Below are 22,795 nucleotides of genomic sequence, written 5' to 3'. Positions count from 1 at the left end.
TTCAGTGGGTCTGTGGCCCCGCTCCTGTGGATCAGGGTCCACTGCCATGATATGCCCGCAAAAGTTGTTTGATTGCCCGCACCAAATATTGTGCAAGTAGATTCGGCCTCGCTCCTAGCTGCACTAGTAGAGCAGCCGACCTTGCTATTGTGGAGGGCGTAAGAGTTAACCTCTGTAGCCCCGCTTTGTATATGCTGATTCTAGACAGTTCCCGGTAGGAACAAGATTGCGGTCCTCGCTTCTGGGTTGCCAGGTGTTGTCCTGTTGGTCTGGAGTTGTGTTGCCAAGGTCCCCTAGCGGTATTTGTTATACAGTAACCCCTCCCTCTTGGGCAGTGCTTCCGACTGCGAATTGAAAAAGGAAGCACTGCCCAAGGGGTGCAAGGTCGCCCAGGAAAAGAGGACGAACCTGCGCTGACGTCACGTTTTATAGAACAGGATGTGGGAAGGGACCTGTTCTGAGTGACAAGTGCAGGAGCCAATAGCAGCTTTGATAGAGTGACGTTTTCTAACAGGTTCCTATGGAAGTGTGCAGAAACCCCTCCCCCTTGGGCAGTGCTTCCTTTTTCAGGTAACCGGAGTTGCAGTCACAACCTATCCTTATGTGGCTACAGAAACAAGAGAACGGGTTATATTCGAAGTATTTTGTTATAGTTTTAAAACTTTATAATTAAAACTCTGTAAGTGCAACATAAGTAGATGAAGTAATATATGATTTCCTATTGAGTTCATATTGAGTGTATACATAAGTAAAGCTGTTTTCATGGCAACTCTATTCATATTATTTTTCTTATTCAACATTACATTAAAAAAAAAACTGCCCCAATGTGCTCCTTTAACTATATCCAGGGATTCAATAATTAAGCGTCCCATGGAGTTCATGGATGGTGCTGCTCTTTAATCTAACTAAGTGACTGACTGCAGGGAATGTGCAGAAGCAAAATCATCACAAGTCACACTTTTCAGCTACAGTTCTGGAAGGATCAAGGGAGTCCTACGGCTAAACATTTTGGAGTGCGAAAACTTTGAAACTGCTTTGCAAAAGTTAAGCAAGTTATAAAACAGCATGGGCAGTACAGGTCCAAACAAAGCTGAACTCTTTTGGAATCAGAGAACAATATCCCAGGGGAAAGAACACCTCCACGAAAACATATTGGAGGATTCCTGAGTGAAAATTAGAAGGAAGCAGGTCTCAACTAAGGAGCTAACCTTGGGGCATGGCAACAAACAGAGAAAAACAGTAGGGGTGGCTCCAAAATGCGCTGCTGTAATCAGAGACCTGTTTTTATGTAACCGCAACAGACTGAAAACTTTTATAGTTTTTTTGAACGAAAGAATTATCAGAATAATCATGCAGATTAACAGCTCCCACCGTCTGACATTTTAAAGAGAGTACTACAGGACACTGCCCTTCCACACTCCCCTTTTTACACTGATTAATTCTATTCCGCTTATCTAAACACTGCAGTCCGCCCTGACTTTATATTTGAAAAATGGTTCATTATCCATAAGTCCAACCCACAATCGCACGCACAGGTTGCTAGACAGTGGGGAATGCCTTCCAGTATTATGTTTTAGCAGTACATGGCCAGAGCAATGTTCTACCATTTTCTCACCATTGCCCCACCTCTTGTCTTCTTGCCAGTGACACACCACAGTAACTCACGATATTAACTGTTTTCTCAACTTAACTATTTCTGTTGTTTATATTGTTGTTGCTGTAGGAAATACAGAGGCTATTATATAGTGATGGAAAATATATATTTTTTTAAATGGTGCCAGTTTTGTTTAAATGTGTTGTCAGTTTTATCCCATCACATCAATACGCTGTCACACTCCTAACAACATTAAAGGCACTCCAAATGCTTTTGTACTTATCCAAGACTCCTAGAGAAATTGAATAGATGTTCTTCTTTTCTGTCACTCCTTCTAGGACACACTATTTTCCTTGGCAGTAAATGATTTATAAAAAAGAATTACACAGAAACAGGTCTGGTCACATAATGAGAGAGATGTCAACTTCCTTATATTTTCCCCTTCACCAGCTGCACAGTTTTTTGTTTTGTTTATTGGTTTTTTTGGGGGGGGGATTCTGGGACTTTCTTAAGATGGGCAACAGGATCAGATTTCATGCATACCATCACATTCCAACTCATGATTAAGAAAAATATAGTTCATGCAATAACTTGCAGTTTATTAACAATGTGCTAACATTATTTAATATACACTCACCTAAAGGATTATTAGGAACACCTGTTCAATTTCTCATTAATGCAATTATCTAACCAACCAATCACATGGCAGTTGCTTCAATGCATTTAGGGGTGTGGTCCTGGTCAAGACAATCTCCTGAACTCCAAACTGAATGTCTGAATGGGAAAGAAAGGTGATTTAAGCAATTTTGAGCGTGGCATGGTTGTTGGTGCCAGACGGGCCGGTCTGAGTATTTCACAATCTGCTCAGTTACTGGAATTTACACGCACAACCATTTCTAGGGTTTACAAAGAATGGTGTGAAAAGGGAAAAACATCCAGTATGCGGCAGTCCTGTGGGCGAAAATGCCTTGTTGATGCTAGAGGTCAGAGGAGAATGGGCCGACTGATTGAAGCTGATAGAAGAGCAACTTTGACTGAAAAAACCACTCGTTACAACCGAGGTATGCAGCAAAGCATTTGTGAAGCCACAACACGTACAAGCTTGAGGCGGATGGGCTACAACAGCAGAAGACCCCACCGGGTACCACTCATCTCCACTACAAATAGGAAAAAGAGGCTACAATTTGCACAAGCTCAACAAAATTGGACAGTTGAAGACTGGAAAAATGTTGCCTGGTCTGATGAGTCTCGATTTCTGTTGAGACATTCAGATGGTAGAGTCAGAATTTGGCGTAAACAGAATGAGAACATGGATCCATCATGCCTTGTTACCACTGTGCAGGCTGGTGGTGGTGGTGTAATGGTGTGGGGGCATGTTTTCTTGGCACACTTTAGGCCCCTTAGTGCCAATTGGGCATCGTTGAAATGCCACGGCCTACCTGAGCATTGTTTCTGACCATGTCCATCCCTTTATGACCACCATGTACCCATCCTCTGATGGCTACTTCCAGCAGGATAATGCACCATGTCACAAAGGTCGAATCATTTCAAATTGGTTTCTTGAACATGACAATGAGTTCACTGTACTAAACTGGCCCCCACAGTCACCAGTTCTCAACCCAATAGAGCATCTTTGGGATGTGGTGGAACGGGAGCTTCGTGCCCTGGATGTGCATCCCACAAATCTCCATCAACTGCAAGATGCTATCCTATCGATATGGGCCAACATTTCTAAAGAATGCTTTCAGCACCTTGTTGAATCAATGCCACGTAGAATTAAGGCAGTTCTGAAGGCGAAAGGGGGTCAAACACAGTATTAGTATGGTGTTCCTAATAATCCTTTAGGTGAGTGTAGTCTTGTGGTTTTGACCTTACCCTTCAAGGAAAGCCAGGATGCAGATGGAGGCTGGTGGGGGGAAGGTGAATTCAAACACATATCAGGGGAGTTTTTGGGTGAGTTTAAAGCCTTGGCATTCAGTGAGTGTTCTTTTCCAGTGATGTATATGTGATATAGATAGATTATATATATAGTATATATGTGTGTGTTTGCATACACAAATTAAATAACTTAGAATTTACTTTAATTAGAATTCCCTGTCTGCTTTAATCATATAAAATAAAGTATATAATATGGTATGGTAAGTATTTTGCTAAAGAACTAAGCTGTGCTGTATGAAAATGAAAAATTAAAAGGCAAAAAAAGGGTAGGTTTAGGGGGGAACGGGGGACACACATCCCCCACAAGCTTAAGAGAATGTTAAATTGTCCCTCCCAATAATTTATGCTCAGCTCCATAGGCGTAGGGGACGCTTCCCCCAATTCTGCAATGAAATCTACGCCCCTGAGTGTATGTATGAAAAACTTGTAAACCGTCCAAACTAATCTGAGAAAAGCATGAATGTTCAGCTGTGTAACTCAGAATAAGTCTCGCTGTGCTAATTACCTTCAACGTAAACATGAACAATACAAATATTTATTCACAAATCTCCAACTTTCTGTTTTGTCTCATATAAACAGATGAATGCACGAGAAGAACCTGATTGTGTTGATAAGCGTGGTCCATCTAAGTTTTGTTTTCTTACTGTGGCATTAGTAATTTGAGGTTTCCAACCTAAACTGTTTTGACTAACACTAAATATCCATCAGAAAAAATAACAGTGAGCTCAATAACTCCAAATAAATGTCAACAGTTTATACTCCTTATAACTAGGGTAAAATCTCAGGTGGGCAGTAATACAAATAATAATAGTGTATTATAATCATCATCAGTGTCATGCATTTGCATTATTCTATTTGTATAGCCTTGTTCTGGTTCCTTGTCCCTCATATTGACTGTACAATCTAAATTAATCTGCAGGTATACCTTCAGTGAAGTAAATGCCTATTTCACAATCATGCCTCAAAACACTGCTTTTTCCCCCTTCTTCATGTGTTTTCCCTCAGTTATAAAACCAAGTAAAACACAACATTCACAAAACAAAATTGTGTGTGAAGAGTTTATTGTTGAAATGTCATGAAAACTGCACAAATGTCAAACTCAATCAAAAATAAATGCTTTATGTTTAAGATCCAAGACCATTACTACTTGGGTACAATAAAGTATATAACATGGTATTCATTACATAAAAGAGGAAATTTTAAATAATAATTTAAAGAGCTTCTGAAATCATTACCAATTAACAGAAATGTTTATGCAAAAAACAAAATTCTTCCCTGAAGGCCCTGCCACAACTTTTAGAAGTCCATTAAAGTCCTTTGTTTGCCTTCAGAAATAGAGCTTACACATGTTTTCAATACAAATGTGCAAGGCACACAAGATAAAGCTAAATCATTTTAAAAATGTGCCCAAATTGTATATACATTTTTGCCAGATTACTGTGGAATATAATTTGTGTTCTGATTTTTATGGTTCGGTTTCACACAATTGCTTTTCACAAGTACATTCATTAAAACCACTCTGGGGGTATTGCTCTCAGGGCAATTCAGAAATAATGAAAATTGTCTTTCTTGGTACAGATTTAAATATCCCTCTGCATTCATGAGAAGCACACTGAACCCAGAGCCTTTTTCCTGCACTATCCTTGAAAACTGTACAAAGAGGTCTTGTAACCTGTGCAACAAAGGGGGGCACAATACTGCTTAGTTCTCGATATTCCCCAGCCTCCCCAGCTCTCTGTTTCAGTGCTTGGGCACGCTGTACACAGAGACACTGGGGGGACCACCGGTGCTCTCAGGCACTTTCAGGTGGCACGTCTCCAGGAAGGCACTGTTGTCCTTGCCACTGACCAGAGAGGTGGTCATGGTGGGCTGGTGGCTCTGCCTGGACGAGGAGACGCACCCCATGCAGCGTTTCACTAGCAGGTAGACTATCTCGCACAGGGTGAGCAGGATGCAGACGAAGCTGGTGACCACCATGAAAATAGTGAAGATGCGCTTCTCAGTGGGACGGGCGATGAAGCAGTCCACCAAGTTGGGGCAGGGATCCTGGCTGCACTTGACCATCGGTGGGAAGTAAGCAGCCTCGTAGATGAAGTAGAGCAGGTAGACAAAGGTGAAGTCCACCCCTGCCTTGAAGATCAGGCTGAGAAAGTAGGTCCACCACAGGCCTCCTCGTTTCTTGCCTGTGTCCTCATACAGCCGGCAGTTCTCGCCATGCTTCAGACGGAACTTGCGCTCGCGCTCATCTCGGTACGCTACGTGCAGGACCACAAGCAGCGAGGGCACAGTAACGAAGATCAGCTGCAGCGCCCAGAGCCGCACGTGTGAGATGGGGAAGAAATGGTCGTAACAGACGTTGTGGCAGCCGGGCTGAGCCGTGTTGCATGTGAAATCCTTCTGGTCGTCACCCCACACCTTTTCCGCCGCCACCACAAACACCATCAACCGGAAGATGAAAACCACCGACAGCCAGATGCGGCCAAACGCCGTAGAGTACTTGTTGACTCCGCTCAAAAGGCCCTGGAGGAATGCCCAGTTCATCTTGAATGTGGAGTTGGCCCAACGTCAAAGTCAAATACCAGGAGGCACCGTCAACTCTGGGAATAAGTGTCAATACCGGATCCAGGAGGTGCTCTGGAAAGAGGACGAGGGAGAAGGTTGATCCAAAACGTTTCTAACAAGTGAGGCTGAACATTCCTGCTGAATTAATGCTAGATTATGATTTTCTTCTGAACACACCAAAACATTTTTCTGCACAGTTTAGGCAAACATTAGCTTAGAAGGCTGGTCTTGGAATGCATTTGGCTTTCTTGATAAATTTGTAAGAACAAACACTCACAAAAAAAAAATGTGTTTCTAGCTATCAGTAGAAGGTGTAAGTGTGGCAGCACCCCACTCAGCCCCGATTGTGCCGGAAGTGAGGGTCACACCTGTTTGTTCACTGTGGAGAACAAGTGATTCACACCCTTCAAAACTGCAGGGAGCAGCCGTTGGATGAAACCAGAAAAATCTGTGATATTTTCAAAACAGGTTAGGGGAGCTAAAGCCATATGTGAATCTTACACTAGTGTACTTTTTTATTGTTAACCCATTCATAGCTTGTTCTTTTTGTCTTTTTGCCAGAAACACCCTAGACAACAAGGACCTCAAACTACCTTCTCTCTATTTTATTATTGTATTACAAGCTCAGTGACAAACACTGAGTCCCCGAAAAAGCATTTGCACAGAAACACACATAACAAAGACATGCATGTAATTCTGAATGTGATTATTAATAATCTGATGCTGATAGAAAGTAATTACACAGTGATACAAAGCCTATGGAAAGCACATGCAAGCTGTAAACACTGGATTCTTTGATCTGCAGAAATGAAACAAGCTTATAAATAGTTTTTAAGGAGTCCAGGAATTAATACATGATTGTTTTAAAATGTATAGTTTGTACCTGCATAAACGTGCACATGTGATACACATTCTATAATGTTCGACTTTATCTGAATCTATGGTAAAAATAATTAAGACAAATAAATACTTAGAAATTCGCTCTGGATTAAGACCTGAGGCCACTTCAACATTCAAACCGCACACATTTCCCAGGTTTTGCTAAATATGAAGTTAAAACAAACAGGTATAGATGTCAACATTACTATCGACATGTCGGTAACAACTGACATTTATAAACTTCATGTTGAATCGCATTTTTATGTTGAGAAATAGAATCAAATCGACTCCATGCAGCCGAAAACCCAACGTAAACACAGTGATTTTAAATTCAGTCCTTGTTACTATTAAAAACACATTTCACATTCAATTGTAATTTAGCTTTCAGTATGGTATACAAATAATACGAACAAACGCTCATATTACGTGCAAATACATTCAAAACTATTCAGCTGAAGGAAAAACACATTTCTGACAGACGCACTTATGCTTTTAAACTGCATTTCCTATCGACAATTCACGATCTGAAAGTATGAAGCTACTTTAATGCCACAAAAGAGCTCCACGCAAACATATTATTGAAAATGATTACTCTGACATGTTCACCAGTCGTTTGACAATAGACACAAATGTAACTACGTATATTATTATGTCATACGTTTCACCAGGGGAAATATGAACCCTTCTAATATCACACAGTAACGGGTCACACATGTGGTCCACTCCCCACTTATCTCCAGTGAGTTTTACAGAAATGCGCTTTACATGCATTTGAATGTATTAATTAGGATGTGTATATTTTAATACAAAACATAAGTATAGATGATATATACTTACGGAGCGGGTCGGGGGATCACCGGGAGCACGCTGCTGACTATTCAAAGTGATCCGGTACTCACGCCACCCACAAGCTCCACACCTCTGTCCTCTGCGTAAACTGTCCAGACTCACCCACAGCGAGGCAGGCAGGGAGGCAGGGAGGCAGGCAGGCAGGCAGGCAGGCAGGGAGGCAGGCAGGCAGGCAGGGAGGCAGGGAGGCAGGCAGGGAGGCAGGGAGGCAGGGAGGCAGGCAGGCAGGCAGGCAGGCAGGGAGGCAGGCAGGCAGGCAGGCAGGCAGGGAGGCAGGCAGGGAGGGAGGGAGGTGCGCAGCTGCGATGCCTGCGATCGCTTACCTGCCACAGGTGCGCCTGTCAGAGTCGACTCAAACAAATCACCTCCCAGTGCACTGTACTTGTTTACCATTAGAGCATGAGAAAGTGTGCAAACGAGAGGAGGCCATTGGCCCATCGTGCTCGTTTGGTGTCCATTAATAAATCATTGATCCAAGTTTCCTATCCAGTCTGTTTTGAATGTTCCCAAAGTGTGGCTTCAAACACATCGCTGGGCAGTTTGTTCAGATTGTGATTGACTCTCAGTGAAGAAGTGTCTTTGTTTCAATCGTTTTGGGACCAGACACACACACCCGTGAAGTGTGCATGCGTCTCTGATCCCAACACGATTGATTATAGAATACCAACTCTAACTTCAATAATAATCCTAATTCTGTTCTAATTGTTATTATTGCATTATATACTGGAGTTGAACAAATGCAATGTAAGGTTATAGCCATTGGCATAGGGGACCCCCAAAATTGAGAGCCACCGCAATGTTATTATCAGCATCCTAACACACACTGTGAGATGGGAGATCAGTCAGCATTACTGGGTAAACTAAGCACAAGCGCGACTAATGCACAGGCTTGTTCGTGCACACAGTATATGTGTATCTTTTCCCCTCTCAGTGCAAGTTTGATTTTCCCTCCCAGCGCACAGGCAAGTGCTTCCTGCAGCAGCAGCCCGGGGCAGGGTGAGAGGTCAGTGCCGGAGACTCGGCTCTCTCCGCCGCCGCAGCCCGTTACAATGTGACCCGACCGGCGCTTCCCATCCTCGCCACTGTGACCAGCCCGAGCAGCCCGGGTCTCCGCGCATGGTGGGGGCGACTGAAGCGCGCAAGGACGGTGTGTGCGGCTGGGCCGGATCTCCCGGGGAGGACGCCGCTCGGCTGCCGCACAGCCTGTCACTCCGGCTGCGGGGAGGTAAGGGAAAGCGCCCGCCAGCATCTCACTCCCCCCGACCCCCTTTCCAGTGCTTTGTGATTCTCCACGTTACGTGTTGATGTGTCGGTGCATGCCGTTATCCACGACAGTTCATCTGCACTGGCGCGGAGAAAGAGGCGGAGGGGGGAAAGCGACATCTGTCAACAGCAATGGATGTCGGGACATTTTGTTAAAACCACAGCCAGTTCTGTCTGGGTCTCGGACGGGTACCTGTGAGTTCGGGCTTCATAAAAATAATATTTCCCTCTGGCAGATCGAGGAGAGCTGGCGACTTTTGGTTTGTATGTCTCCGTGGGAATAACAGTGCAATGTTGTAGTAGTTGCTGTCTAACACTGTCCTGGGTGACGGGATGCTGGGCCCGGACTGTCCCAGCTGTCTGTCCTGCGCTCAGCCCCCAGTGGCCTGGGCCTCCTGCCGCCTGGGCTGTGAGCTCCGGCCGGGGCGTCCTGTGTACTGCAGCGGCGTGGTACCATACTGACATACAAGCTGTGCTGATCAATATGACTGTGCACGGTGCTGTAGATGGTGATGGTGGTGGTGGTTATGTGTTATTTGTGTGTCATTAGTAGTATTGTTTTCAGTTCTATTATTTTTTATAGTTTACTGTGTCTGATTACTTTTAAAGTGTGTAAACATGTGTAGACGTCCTGTTCTGTTCCTCTCACTAGAGCTGTATGCCTGGGTTGATCTGTACATTTTTCTTGTTTTTAAGATCTTCAGTAGATTTAGCCTCTTCTCATCCTGTGCAAAAATAAGTCTTTCCTGCAGGTTTTAACTGTGCTTGGAGGCTGCTTTGGTAAAGCTGTTGTTCTGGTGTTAAATGACCTGAGAAAAGAGAATATAAATGCATGTCTGACCAATGTAGTAACAGAAGGTCATCTGTCATAATTTATATATTTTTGTTTGTTTAAACTACAACAACAACAAAAATATATAGATCATTTTTATTCTGCCCAGTAGTTGTGATATCATACACAGTTTGATTGACCCTTTTTTGAGTTGGGGAAAAACAATTAAAGATTGGGCTTAGATAAGAATGATTAGTAATTATTATTAATAATAATATTTATTTCTTGGCAGACGCCCTTATCCAGGGCGACTTACAAAACATAAGTTCAGTACAAAGTGCAAAAATACAGTTCCGTACAAGGCATCAAGTAATGCAGCTTATGAGATATCAGTTTATCAGTGAGTATAATATAATGTAATCCACTCCCTTTAAGGCAGCCAAATGATAAAATAAAGGCAATCAGAGTTCCCCCTCCCACAGCATAAATGTGTAAAAAAAAAAAAAAAAAAAAACACATTAAAAAAAAATACGACTGATGAAATTGTGGGATGTGACACTGACAGTCTAGGTCTGTGGTGGGGACACTCCTTTTCCTGGAGGGGTACATGTTGCAGGATGGGTAGGTCTCTACCTCTTTACAACCCGGTCACAGCGATGAGCTGCTTCCACTAAGCAAATAGATAACAACTGAGAGTGGATGTGGACACAAAAACCAGAAGAGAAAGCACAGTGGCCCTCAAAGAGATTAACTGCCCAGTCCTGAGGCCTGCCTTATGCTAGTGACAACACACCCCACCCCTTGCTAAACTGGACAGATGGTGTGGTAGTGGAACATTTGTGGAGTGAGGTTATATTCTGCACAGACAATTCAGGCTTTCCCACTCGCAGTGCCGGGTGTGTGTTTACTGATCCTGTTAACCCCTGTAGATGCCAGGATGGAGTGCTGTCCAGACGAACCCCGCTACACCATTGAGCAGATTGACCTGCTGCAGCGCCTGCGCCTGTCAGGGATGTCTAAGCCTCAGATCCTCCACGCCCTGGACTCCCTGGAGCGCCTCGATTCCGAGCAGAGCCACAATTTCCCCCGGGAACGGCCTCCGTGCTGTGAAAGCCACGGCAGCGGCCCTGCCGCCCCCGTCGCTGTTGCTTCATCCTCCTCCTCCACGTCCTCTCTCACCTCGGCAACCACTCAGACCCAGAGCCTGGCCGCCTCCCCATCACCGAGCAACAGCTACGAGGCCTCCCCCCCTCCCCTGTACCCTGCCAACGGGGGTCAGAGGTCGTTCAACTATGACCTTGCTGAGGAGGACTGGGATGTAGAGGAGAAAGTAGAAGAATACATGAGGTACTGTGGGAACCCTAGCATGAAGCCTCTGCTCTCTTTCTTTCCCTCCATCCCTTTCTCATTCTCCCTGTGTCTGTCATGCTAACAGAAGTGTGTCAGTCCCTCACAGCACCCTCCATTGTATTATCCCTCTCTGTGTTCCTGCATCTTCGCCCTCATAAAAGTAGTCTCCCCGTAGTTTTATTATTTGTTTTACCTTGATTGATTACTAGTTAATGTATCCACGTGTATGGTGTTCTCTCTGATGTTGCAGGAGGGACAGCAACATGGTGAAGGAGGAGATCAAAGTGTTCCTCAACAACAGGAGGATCTCACAGGCCATTGTGGGACAAGTCACAGGTAAAAGGCCAAAAGATCATCATACTATCAAGGTTCAGATTCTGCTTTAGTTTTGTAATAGTTAATTTGAGCATTTCTCACTGTCTGAAATCCCTGTGGTACGTAGTCTTTGTCTCAACCTGTGCTTTCTATTACCTATCAGAAGTAAACCATGGCTTGCTAATTCCGGTTGCTATCATATAACATATCATATAGTGTCCTACGTAGTTGGTAGTTTGAAATAGTCCTTAAATCAGGAATCATGGCCTGCCACTGTAACGTTAACTTTCTATGTATTCAGAATGGGACAAAGACTGCTAGCTGTTGGAAATTACAAATCCATCACTTAAGAATCCATTGAAATCACCTGCTTAATTTTATACTGCTGTTTACATTGAGAAAATAATCAGGTAGCAAAGATTTTGGATGGTAGCCATCATATCTCGGTCCCTCTCTCCTGTTGGCGTGACTTGCTTTCAAATACTGTCATTACCCCCACCTGCCCTTGATCAAGAAGCAGAAGCACCTCTTAGTCACCTCCCTGCTGCAGAATGAAAACTACTTATCATCTGTGTGTTGTTGCACTGCTGGCTGTCTTCTTGGCAGGTTATCTTTATTATCTGACCTGTTTCCAGAGCTCTGTGCCGTGCTACTCAATTTGCACTGCAGATGACTGGTGTAGAGCAGAGCAGAGATCTTTAAGCTCTGGTTTCAAAGAACAGAGTTATACTCTTCTGTTTGAAATCCAGGAGGGGAGGTACTGCTGCATTTGAGGTCAGGCAGTGTCTACAGCCCTGGACAGGACTGTTCTACCACTCATCTCAATGCAAGGCCAGGAAGAGAGACTGATTGGTTAGATTTTAGAACTGAGAAACTAGAATATATAGAAGGACACACACAATGTGCCAGGGCAGACGTGGAACTAGGAAGGTGACAAATGCTATTTGCTATCTGCTAACCCCATCCGTTGGCTTGAACAATATGCAAACTCATGAACATGGAAACTTTTAAATCTCAGTCTTTATTTTCTTTCCTCCCCCCCCATATCTGCCACCTCAACATCTCCTAACCTGATTCCCAGGGATCAGTCAGAGCTATATATCCCAGTGGTTGCTGCAGCAGGGCCTGGAAATGAGTGACCCCAAGAGGAGAGCTTTCTACCGCTGGTACCTCTTAGAGCGCAATAGTCCCGGTAAGTAGACCATATGGCCTTGGGCAGAGTTTATCTAAACAAGAACAACAGAGACCTTTACCAAATTCAGATACTCATAAAGTAGTCCATGTTGGATATACTCATATAGCCAAATCAGCTTTATCCTAGATTGCTTCATCTCCTCATGCATGTTTCTTTTGATTACTGGCAATCATTTTCAATCTGCCTGTATAAAAGTTGTTCTGTCATGCAAATTCCAGAACTAGAGAACCTGGTAGAAACAATTGTGAATTGTGAAACGCTTTGTCAACAAAACTCCAAGCAGCATGAGAGGACGTGCACTAAACTCTCGCACCTCCTACAGGAGCCACACTGTCGCTGCGTCCCCTGGTGAAAGAGGAGCCGGAGTGGCGGCCCAACAGCAGCCCTGGGGGAGGCGGGACTGGGGGCGGGGGTCTGAGACTGCGCAGAGGGAGTCGCTTCACCTGGAGGAAGGAGTGCCTGTCCGTAATGGAGAGGTGAGCCAATTACAGAACTCTAACCCAACATGTCAACATTGCTGCCTATGTACTGCTGGCAAACAGAATGTAAAGGCAAATGGGTGGCCAAAAGCCTCAGTTCTGAAGGGATTTCCTAGGTATCTTTACATCCTAGTCATGATTAAAGACTATACAATGTTAATGGTGGTCAGTTTAAGAGAATAGTACTTTCATATAAAGTAAAACACGGATGGATAAAAACCCTCCAGGAAGGGAGTTGGTCCTCCTGGTTTAGCCAGCAGTTACGGGAATGTCAGAGACCTCAAGAAAAAGATACCCGGAGCAGTTGGTCTCCTCTGACAATTTGGTTATTATATCTCAGTTTCTTCATAGAGAATCAGTACCCTGATGAGGCAAAGAGAGAGGAGATTGCCAGTGCCTGTAACGTGGTCATACAGAAACCAGGTGAGTGCTGCTGTGCAAGACTCTAGCTCTGTCTACCATCTGCCAACACGTACTGGCTGGTCAGTTGAGCGTCTGTTGGAAAAGTGATGAATAAAGCTGTTCTTGTCTGGATTGTATTGATCTACTGATTTATTTAGACAGGGACTTCACTCTTCATTTTAGAAAGCTTGTTGAAAACGCTGTTGTCCACCTCATTGAGCCCAGACAACCCTGAAAATGATTTTGCTTCAAGGGAATACACTTCTGCTGACATGGTCCCTCACTGTCGCTCCTCCACTTTGCAGGCTGCAAGCTCTCGGAATTCGAGCGCGTCACAGCTCTGAAGGTGTACAACTGGTTCGCAAACCGCCGAAAGGAGATGAAGAGGCGTGCTAATATTGGTACGTTGCCCCGTCTAGCTGAAGCCTAATTTTATCCATTCATCTAACTATAACCATGGGATATCTTCAAATGCACTGTATGTTTTTCCCAGAAAGAAAATCAGGATAGCATTGAAGCCTCTTAATTGATGGGAGCTCATTGGCTGATTTCCAAGAAATACACATTTGTTGGCCAAAAACCAGGAAATTCATGAAAAGTCATTCATTACTCATTAAAATAGTTCACGTTATATTCCTAAAAAATTATTAAAGGTATTATTTATTTTGTTTGGTTTTACTTACAGAAGCTGCAATTCTTGAGAGCCATGGAATTGAAGTCCAAAGCCCCAGCTGTCATTCAAATGGTGATGAGATTGAGGTGCCAGAGTTCAATGAACAGGTGAATCAAGGCTTCTGAAGGACCTGTCTTCACTGCAAAACGTCAATATTCACAATGAAAATTGGAACCATTCATGTTCTTGTTTGCCTGACAAACGCTTTCGGTTTTCCCTCAGGAAGACATTTCTTCCAGGAAAGATCCTGAGCAACAGCCAGTCTCATTGGTTGCTGAGGTGGAGACACTCCACAGCCCCACCTTGATCTTGGCCAATCAGAAGGCAGGAGAGTTAAAGAGGGAGGCAGCTGATGAGGAGTGACAGCCAGAATGGACCAATGGCTGGGAAACACAGGGGTGCAGACCAATCCCACAGGCTGTGACTCAAAGCTCCTCCCATGATGCCTCAAGAGGGCAAGGCGAGCTATCGTTGCACGAGGAATTCCCTCTGCACTGTCAGTGGCAGGGAGGCCACCGTATGTAATTACGATAATTATACTAATAGTAATGGCAACAGTAACAATATTAATCTCTATATAGTGCATTCCAGGATTGTCTTAAGAATTGCTCCTTGACAGGAGAGGGACGCATGGTGTAGGGTCTGGGATTGCAGGAGAGAGCCCAGCTACAGCTTTATCATTGTGACCCGCACGTAGTTTACCTTTTTGCTGTCCTCAGCTTTACAGCTCCGTAAACGATGGCTTTGTGTGCACTGCAAAATCACAGCAGCCTTGAATAGTATTTTTTATTTGAACTCTCAGTAAGTTAAGTGGGAACCTGCAGGACAGGGAAATATTTGGAATTAGGAAAATGAACTGTCTTCTGTGTGGTTAGTCTGTTAGGCTTTCGTCATGGCTGAGGGCCATGAGTCTTGCAGCTCCCTCTGGATGATTTTAGTCCCACCAGGAACTAAACTTTATGAATAATGGGAAAATACATGACTCAGTGGAGATGAAATCTCAGGTAACGTTATTTCAGACAGAAGAAGGAAATGATAGGAGACTATAATGTAGCAGCAACCTTGGTGCTAAATACTGGTTGACTAAAACGAACTGCTTTTAATTTTACGGATGTTTTGTGTGGAATTTACAAAGTACTTTTTCCAAGTAGCAGCGTTTATATATGAGGGTTTAACTTCCCTCCTAATGGCACCACTGTCAGAGCCAACCATACGTCTTAAAACAGGGTTGGTAGTGCAAGTAATTTATTATGAGCAAGGAAGAATGTATGACCCATGTGGCTTCCTAATGGCCAATATGTAGCCAGGACCTAATTTCAGCTATATTCTCCATCTCTGTATTTCACTATGCTGCGAAACTCTAGAAAACAGTGTTTAAAAAGCAGGAAAACCATACCAGCACTGACGCATATTTTATGTGGTTTGACCATTTGACCGATAATGTGCAGATGTGTTACTGTGCTTTTATGCATCTTATCTTGCAAATCACATAAATAGCTGCTAATACAAATATAACTTAAATTAGTGCAAAGAGCATACCCTTTCAAATGCTATGTTATTTTGATGTAATAGTTTTTCTTTGTATGGATGTAACATGGATAGTATATCTCTAAAGGGCAAAGAAATCCAAGAATGGGTTAGATTTTAACCGCAGGTAAAGAAAACGGTACGAAAATAACACTATCAAAGAATGCAGTGTTTAAAGCGCTTTTTCAGGGAGAGGCTATTCTTAGTGCAGTACATGCCTGCTTCAATTTGATTAACCAGGGAATATACTGCAGTGTATATACTGTCAAAAGCCGAAACAACCAGTGCACCTCTCTCGATTAGTCTGCTTATATGAATGGAGGAAGAACTAAAGGTTACTGGAGTGAAGTTATTCTAACATACCATTTAAAAACAATACATAAGAAGACGAAATAAAGATAACATTTAATGAACCATCTCTGCCCTGATTACTGTATCATAACAGGTATTTTCTTATTAGATGCTGCGGTCACCTGAAAATAAACTGAAATTTATAACAGAATCCTTCCTGTCCTGCCTGGCCTTTATTACACACTGGATCTGTTTTAGAGATCCCACCCCACCACTACTGACACACCAAAGAATAATTGTTGCCAATGCAAGTTGCTAAATTCAACTATTTGTTTAATTGGTCAAAGCAGACTTTTTCTCCAGGTCAATAAGAGTTAAATTATAAAGCACCAATTGTTGATCTGTTCCATTAATTGGTCTCTGTGACAATCGTCCCTTAAATATTGCAGCAAAATAAAAATGTAAATGTAATGACTGAAGAATTGTGAAGGGCCTTCTTGAGGAAAGCAGGTTTTCTGTAGTTTTTTTGGTTCTTGTGATAAGGCACAGATGAGGAAGGAGAGAAAGTCCATCTCTCAAACTGAACCAAAGATTAAACTTCAACGATCAGATTTTCCCATCTATTCCACTGACTGTGGAATAGATATTTTGATTAGTCGGAGATTCAGAGAGGTTCACAGTTAAAGGGGCTGCTTACATCAAGGTGCTTTATTTAAAGAGAATGCATTCGAAGACCTGCAATGTTCTTTAGCCGTGTACAGCCCCCCCTCTCGTGTGTCAAACAATAGGTTCCCATGAACAAAAACCCCAAATAATCATGTATGTTTGTTATTAAAAAAAAAAAACAAGATTTATTCACATTTGTATTTACAAACACACTCTGGCTTTTTAGTTTCAAGGCATTCTGACAAAAGCCATAGAATGACAGGCTTGGTATGTAGGGTGTTTTTTGTTGTTGCTGGTAGCAGGACATGGAACGGGACTTAAATGAAGGTATTAAGGACCATCAGCAGCTGCACTAAACCTCAGACATGGCTACAATTCAGTATATGATTTTACATTTTAGACAAGGAGAACATTGATCTAGTTATCATTCTGGACCTCTCATCATGGCCGGGCGGAATGCACTGTTCCTTGTGTCCAGAACTGTGGTTATCCAAGTCATAAACAAATACATAAAAAGTTGCTATTCGTGTAAATGCATCCCCGTGTAGCCCTGCTGGGTCCAGTGTTGAGGTAATAAGGTAACCTGGTGCAGCTTCAAAGCCCATCACTTCATTAAATACAGTGAACCAGATGGGGGTGTGGTATTTCAAACGGGTACTATGGCACATCTCCACAGACTTGCCATCCAGCGCTGCGTCACACGTACTCCCCGCAGTCAGAAATGATCACCTTCTGCGAGGGCTTGCCATCCTTTGAACCTAGGGCCTGAAATCAGCAAAACAGCAGGACCATCAGAATCCCTATGACACTGAATAACATGTTATTCAGGAGCTTCAATTAAGCTTGTTACAGGTGAATGAGTGATAAACCGATGAATGGATTAGAGCCGACTGGATTTTTGACCACTTGGCTGAGGTTTAGGATAGGCTGAACCAAATGATAAACAACTGAAAACCGATCGCACTCCCCCTACACACAGAGACTCCACAGCCCTCTGCTCACCTCCATGGCTTTCACTACCTCCATGCCCTCCATCACCTCCCCAAACACTACGTGTTTCCCGTCCAGCCAGTCCGTCTTGTCACAGGTGATGAAGAACTGCGAGCCATTGCTGTTGGGACCCGAGTTCGCCATTGACAGCTGCCCTGCAACAGAGAAACACACAAACACACACTCTCAGAACCATACATTCTGCCCTCGCTGGCACCGAAACCCATGAAGTAGCTGAACAGCCACAGCCGATCAGCTGTTCCTGTTGTATCCTGGTGCCACAGGGTATAAACAAAATTAAATATATATAGAACCACTTATGTAAACTTTATGTAAAAGTTATCAAAATAATACACTGAACTAGTTCATGTGGCATATGACATCAGTGCAGCCTGTAGGGAACAATGCGAGTGTTGAATATGGTCTGTACGCCAAAAGGTCAGATGCAGACCTATCATCACACAACCCAGTGTTGTGTTCCCCGCATTGCCATCAGTAGCCATTTTAGATTTTGTGGGGATTTCCCTAAGGCACTTCAATATAGTGATGTAATCTTTTCATCAGCTCTATCAAGCAACATGTTCTACAAGCATTTCCAGTTTCCTTAAATTGTGGTTATATTTTAATTTAATTGGTTGCTTATTGAAAACATGAACAAGTTTTACCAGCTGTGTTAGTAACTAATTTACAAATTGTACAGTGAAGGAATTGCGCTAATTAATATGTTGCAATGTTTTTATAGCTTTCCACTACGGCCTATGGTCTAGGAATTGAAGTGTGAATGGTGGTTTTCCAGATGGTCGCAGCAGCTTCCTCGCACTCAGTCAGAGATCCCTCACTTCTCTACATCCTGAAGTGCTCCTGCCCAGAGCCACAGAACCACAGCACTCTCCACTGACTGTTAAAGTCACACTGCCATCCCAAATCTCTCTGTAACAGGTACTGCATGTTTTATTGCGGCCGTACCTGCTCCCGTGTGTTTGAGGATGAAGTTCTCGTCATCGAATTTGCGACCGTAGATGGACTTGCCGCCGGTCCCATTGTGGTTGGTGAAATCGCCCCCCTGGCACATGAACTGAGGGATGATGCGGTGGAAACTGCTGCCCTTGAAGCCAAAGCCCTTCTCATGGGTACACAGGCAGCGGAAATTCTCTAAAACACAGAGACAGAGGTGGAATCAAATGTCACACCAGGACCCAGACACTGAGGTTTGGTACAGTGCATGTAACACAGCAAAAGGAATTCTGACCCCGCTCCCCATCCCTAGGATTGAAGGGTCAGAGAGGTAGATTTATTAATTTCTTCAGTTCATTTTAAATCAATGAAATAGGACTGTTACCAGTTAAAAATCTGACTTGAGCTCAAAAGGACATGAGGCAGACATGAAAGTAATACCCAGGGCAGAGGGGAGTGCGAGAGGCTGTACCTGCCGTCATGGGAACTATGTCAGATCGCAGCAGAAAGCGCAGGCGTCCAGCTGGCTTGTTGCCGATCTTGATGTCCATGTAGACTTGGGGATTGGCACGACCTTTCTTGGCTGGCGGTTCGCCCTACACACTCACACAGGGGTCAACGCAGACAGCCAGGTCAGACTAAAATCGACTGGATTCTGTCAACAGATTGGAACACACACGGACAGACTTCGAAACACAAACATTTCTAAAAATGACAGGTCACACAGATACCAACAGCGACACACCTCCTGTGTCTCTGGATTGGCCGACTCTGCTGCTGGCTCTGCCCCTTCAGCCTCTTCCATGGTCTTCCCCGAGAATTTCTTCAGCCAATCGTCATCTGACCAGACTGTCGGGAAAAGAAGGATGCTAGGATGACTAACAGGTAGACTTTGGGACAGGCTGGAGTGTGTTTCTACATAGGGCAGCTTTCACTGACCCTGTTTATGAATAGTGTCAGACCGCCTTAACAGAGCAGGCTGGCTGTGTACTGTGGTGATTTTAAGCACAGGACTCGAAACCAAGATTTTTCTGGTTCTCTACTTAGTACAGCCTTGAGCAAATATTATCTCCTTTGGATAAAATACAAACAAACACGGTTCCTATAAGTAAATGTTTGTATAAATACACCGTTTAAACCCTGCTCTCTATAAAGCCTCTCTGGATCCCTCTGGGTAATTAAATATACTCCAATAAAAAAAGCATTAGGAGACTCAGCATTATTGTGAGAAGAGAAGACGGTGAGATCTTGCCTGGACGTGAGGAGCCCTCTTTGATCCTCATGGGCTTGGCAATGTTAACCCTGATCGTTCGGCCGAACAACTCCGACTCGTTCTGTCAGGGACACACAGGGGAACAGGGCTGTTATTACACAGGCATCGCCAGCACATGCCGAAATAATCTGCACGTCAATGCAGCGTAACTGGGAATAGACAGTGGAAAGTTGAATGAAGTCTGATGTAACAGAAACAAGCCAACACAGATCCACACATGCTGGTATTTTCATGTCAGCTTGAGTGCTAATCACAAATCGTAGACAGGACTTCTTGTTTCACCTCACAGACTGAGCAACTGAAATCTAGGTAGGAATTGGGGAAAGATTGTTTCGGCACATAATGAATACAATTTAGTTTTTTTGCTACATCACCAACTCACCATATTGTCGATGGCTGCTGCAGCATCCTGGTACAGAGACGTAGAAGCAGAGGGACAAAGGAGGAGTGGGGAGAGAAGGGCTCGTCAGAAGTGCCATTTGAATGCAACTTTCAAAGATTACAGTGTCATCAAAGGGAACAATGAGTTCATTTAAAAAATCACAGCAAAATATATAACAAAAAACATACAAGAGCTGATGTAATCGTTTGGCTGTATCCCCCTTAAAAAGGACACTATTTTGAGTAACCCAGTACACTTATTTATAAAAATCTAACTAAAGCATGTGAAGGAAAGACATTCTAGGGAAAGACACGTCTCTGATGGAGGACAGTGACTGGATTGCTGATTTGAGACAAACAAAGTTGTGCACCCCTATTCTAAATTGTGAGAAGATACACGGGATAAGCTGATCACTGCCACACACAGACTACCACCAGATGGAGACAGGTACCCAGAAATGAGTATCTACATGGAAATATTTCAGAATGATCCATTATTTGTGCATTTGAACTGATGTAGTTAATATTAGGCAACATACTTCCTTCACATGAATGAGCTTTTTAGGCACAGTGAATACAGATTACTGAGCAGACACCCTCAATGACACTCTCACTCATCCGCACTCACCTCTGCCATCTCAAACTCAATGAAGGCAAATCCCCTGTGCTTTTCTGAAACGAGACATCAAAATCAATTAGAAACAATGAGTTTTAAGGTTGGCCAGGCTTGGGTTTTAAATTAAATTTAGATTGTTTTAAAATAAGTGTTTTGACTCAGCAGGTACTGTTTGCATTATTATTACGTTTAGCAAGTTCATGGCTCACCTGTCTCATAATCAAGGGGGATCTGGATGTCAGTGATGTCACCAAAAGGGATGAAGGCAGCGTGTAGCACTTTCTCATCCACCTCCTCCGCCAGCCCGCCTGAGGAAACACCGACACACTGTGTACAGTGCACATACACACATACATACCAACCAATACAACGGGTCTATTCAACTGAAAAGCTTTTAAACATAGGAAGTCGCTCAAATCACTGTGTGTATGGTTTAAGAATACACACACGCATGTATAAATATCGAGCAGCGAGAACGCGTGAATAAACATAAAATACAGAAACAATAAACTGATCTTCATGAAGTCTATAAACTTATTCTAAGATCCGGATACAAGGAAGCGACTGTAAACCCCGCACAAATTAGAGCAGGCTCTTTAGTGTAGTATTATTATACTATTTATTTCCAAATGCAGCATTATCATTCACATATGAATGGCGATTCTCCTAATCACCAGTATCGTTGTCGACACATGCAAATCCTAAGTTATTTCTACTTTTAAATGTGAAAATAACTCACCAACATAAAGTACACGTTTGGCGGCGGCCATCTTGCCAGTATCCTTTACCCTTTGACCCGACAACTCAGCCCGCCCCTTCCGGTGCAGGTCCCGCCCTCCTCCCAGTCCAGCCGTGAACACGTGGAGTGGGCTTAGTTTCTGTGCGATTTAGTTACAGTGTTAGGATGCAAACATATACCGAATATATATAATCTTACAAATCTGCCAAATATATAAATGCACTTGAGTTAAATTGTTTAATTTTTTAATATAACAACCTAAAATAATTCGATTGTTATATAATAATAATAATAAGATAACTTTACACTGCTGTTTTTGCGGAGGAAAAGAAAACACAAAGAAGTGGTGAAGTCACGCAAAGTTTCAGAGTAACTCCATGAATGTAAACTAAATGTTTTTATTTTGTACCACTATGTGTTTGAAAAAACGGGCTTGTAAATGAATACATTCAAGATTCATGAAGTTGAGCTACTGGGTATTCACCTAGGATCCAATTTCTATTTGTTTTTATTGTTTACTTCGTAGAGTGAGGTTTGATTAGTCTCCTATACTGTTTACTTTCCCGTGCACCACTGACCTTTACATTACAAAATATTGTTTTAAGTGCCAAAGCCACAATTAAATGTAACACTATACAATGGTCTTGCTTTATCAACCTAATATAGTTTACATTATATTTATTTAGCAGTAAAGTACACCAGTTTTTTTTTTGTTGTTTTTTTTGTGTGTGTTTGTGGTTGGTGACATATTTATACTATGCAAAACTGATCTGAATACAGTTTTTAATACAACCAATGTCTCTAATACAATTTTCTTCCCAAGAATAGATACATTCTTACTGGAGCCACTGTGCCTAAGAATAACAATAGTGTGCTGCTGGTTATTGACATAAAGAATGAATCTGCTGACCACAAAGCAACAGCACCACTAAACAGCAGGCTGAGACATGTGTTATATCAAGGAAATGACAAAGACGATTAAGCATCCTGACATCCAAATGTGTAATACATCCTCTGTGCCACGGATTCTGGGACTCCAGTTTATAATAATAATAATTATTATTAATAATAATAATAATAATAATCA

General features: G+C 43.0%; 3 protein-coding genes across 3 annotated transcripts; 1 reads left to right on the top strand and 2 right to left on the bottom strand.

Moving 5' to 3' along the window:
- Nucleotides 1-4,576: 4,576 nt before the first annotated feature.
- On the bottom strand, nucleotides 4,577-8,014 carry LOC136763338 (gap junction beta-4 protein). The gene is made up of 2 exons (XM_066717270.1): nucleotides 7,811-8,014; nucleotides 4,577-6,166 (listed from the first exon to the last, which is right to left on the bottom strand). The coding sequence occupies exon 2, from the start codon at nucleotides 6,071-6,073 to the stop codon at nucleotides 5,273-5,275; it is 801 nt and encodes a 266-aa protein (XP_066573367.1). The 5' UTR covers nucleotides 6,074-6,166; nucleotides 7,811-8,014; the 3' UTR covers nucleotides 4,577-5,272.
- Nucleotides 8,015-8,771: 757 nt separating this feature from the next.
- On the top strand, nucleotides 8,772-16,300 carry LOC136763335 (homeobox-containing protein 1). The gene is made up of 9 exons (XM_066717268.1): nucleotides 8,772-9,047; nucleotides 10,787-11,204; nucleotides 11,458-11,543; nucleotides 12,604-12,714; nucleotides 13,040-13,193; nucleotides 13,537-13,619; nucleotides 13,904-13,999; nucleotides 14,284-14,378; nucleotides 14,494-16,300. The coding sequence occupies exons 1-9, from the start codon at nucleotides 8,939-8,941 to the stop codon at nucleotides 14,632-14,634; spliced, it is 1,293 nt and encodes a 430-aa protein (XP_066573365.1). The 5' UTR covers nucleotides 8,772-8,938; the 3' UTR covers nucleotides 14,635-16,300.
- A 479-nt stretch (nucleotides 16,301-16,779) lies between these two features.
- ppie (peptidylprolyl isomerase E (cyclophilin E)) lies at nucleotides 16,780-21,794 on the bottom strand. Its single transcript, XM_066717269.1, has 10 exons — nucleotides 21,709-21,794; nucleotides 21,179-21,277; nucleotides 20,982-21,025; nucleotides 20,355-20,381; nucleotides 19,952-20,033; nucleotides 19,445-19,548; nucleotides 19,172-19,295; nucleotides 18,712-18,897; nucleotides 17,758-17,900; nucleotides 16,780-17,520 (listed from the first exon to the last, which is right to left on the bottom strand). Exons 1-10 carry the CDS (start codon nucleotides 21,737-21,739, stop codon nucleotides 17,452-17,454), a joined length of 909 nt encoding a protein of 302 aa, XP_066573366.1. The 5' UTR covers nucleotides 21,740-21,794; the 3' UTR covers nucleotides 16,780-17,451.
- Between the last annotated feature and the right edge of the window lie 1,001 nt (nucleotides 21,795-22,795).

This window comes from Amia ocellicauda, chromosome 11, assembly GCF_036373705.1.
Source record: "Amia ocellicauda isolate fAmiCal2 chromosome 11, fAmiCal2.hap1, whole genome shotgun sequence".
Lineage (NCBI taxonomy): Eukaryota > Metazoa > Chordata > Actinopteri > Amiiformes > Amiidae > Amia > Amia ocellicauda.
The sequence above is the reverse complement of the archived record's forward strand: the minus strand, read 5'-3'. Positions and strand labels throughout refer to the sequence as shown.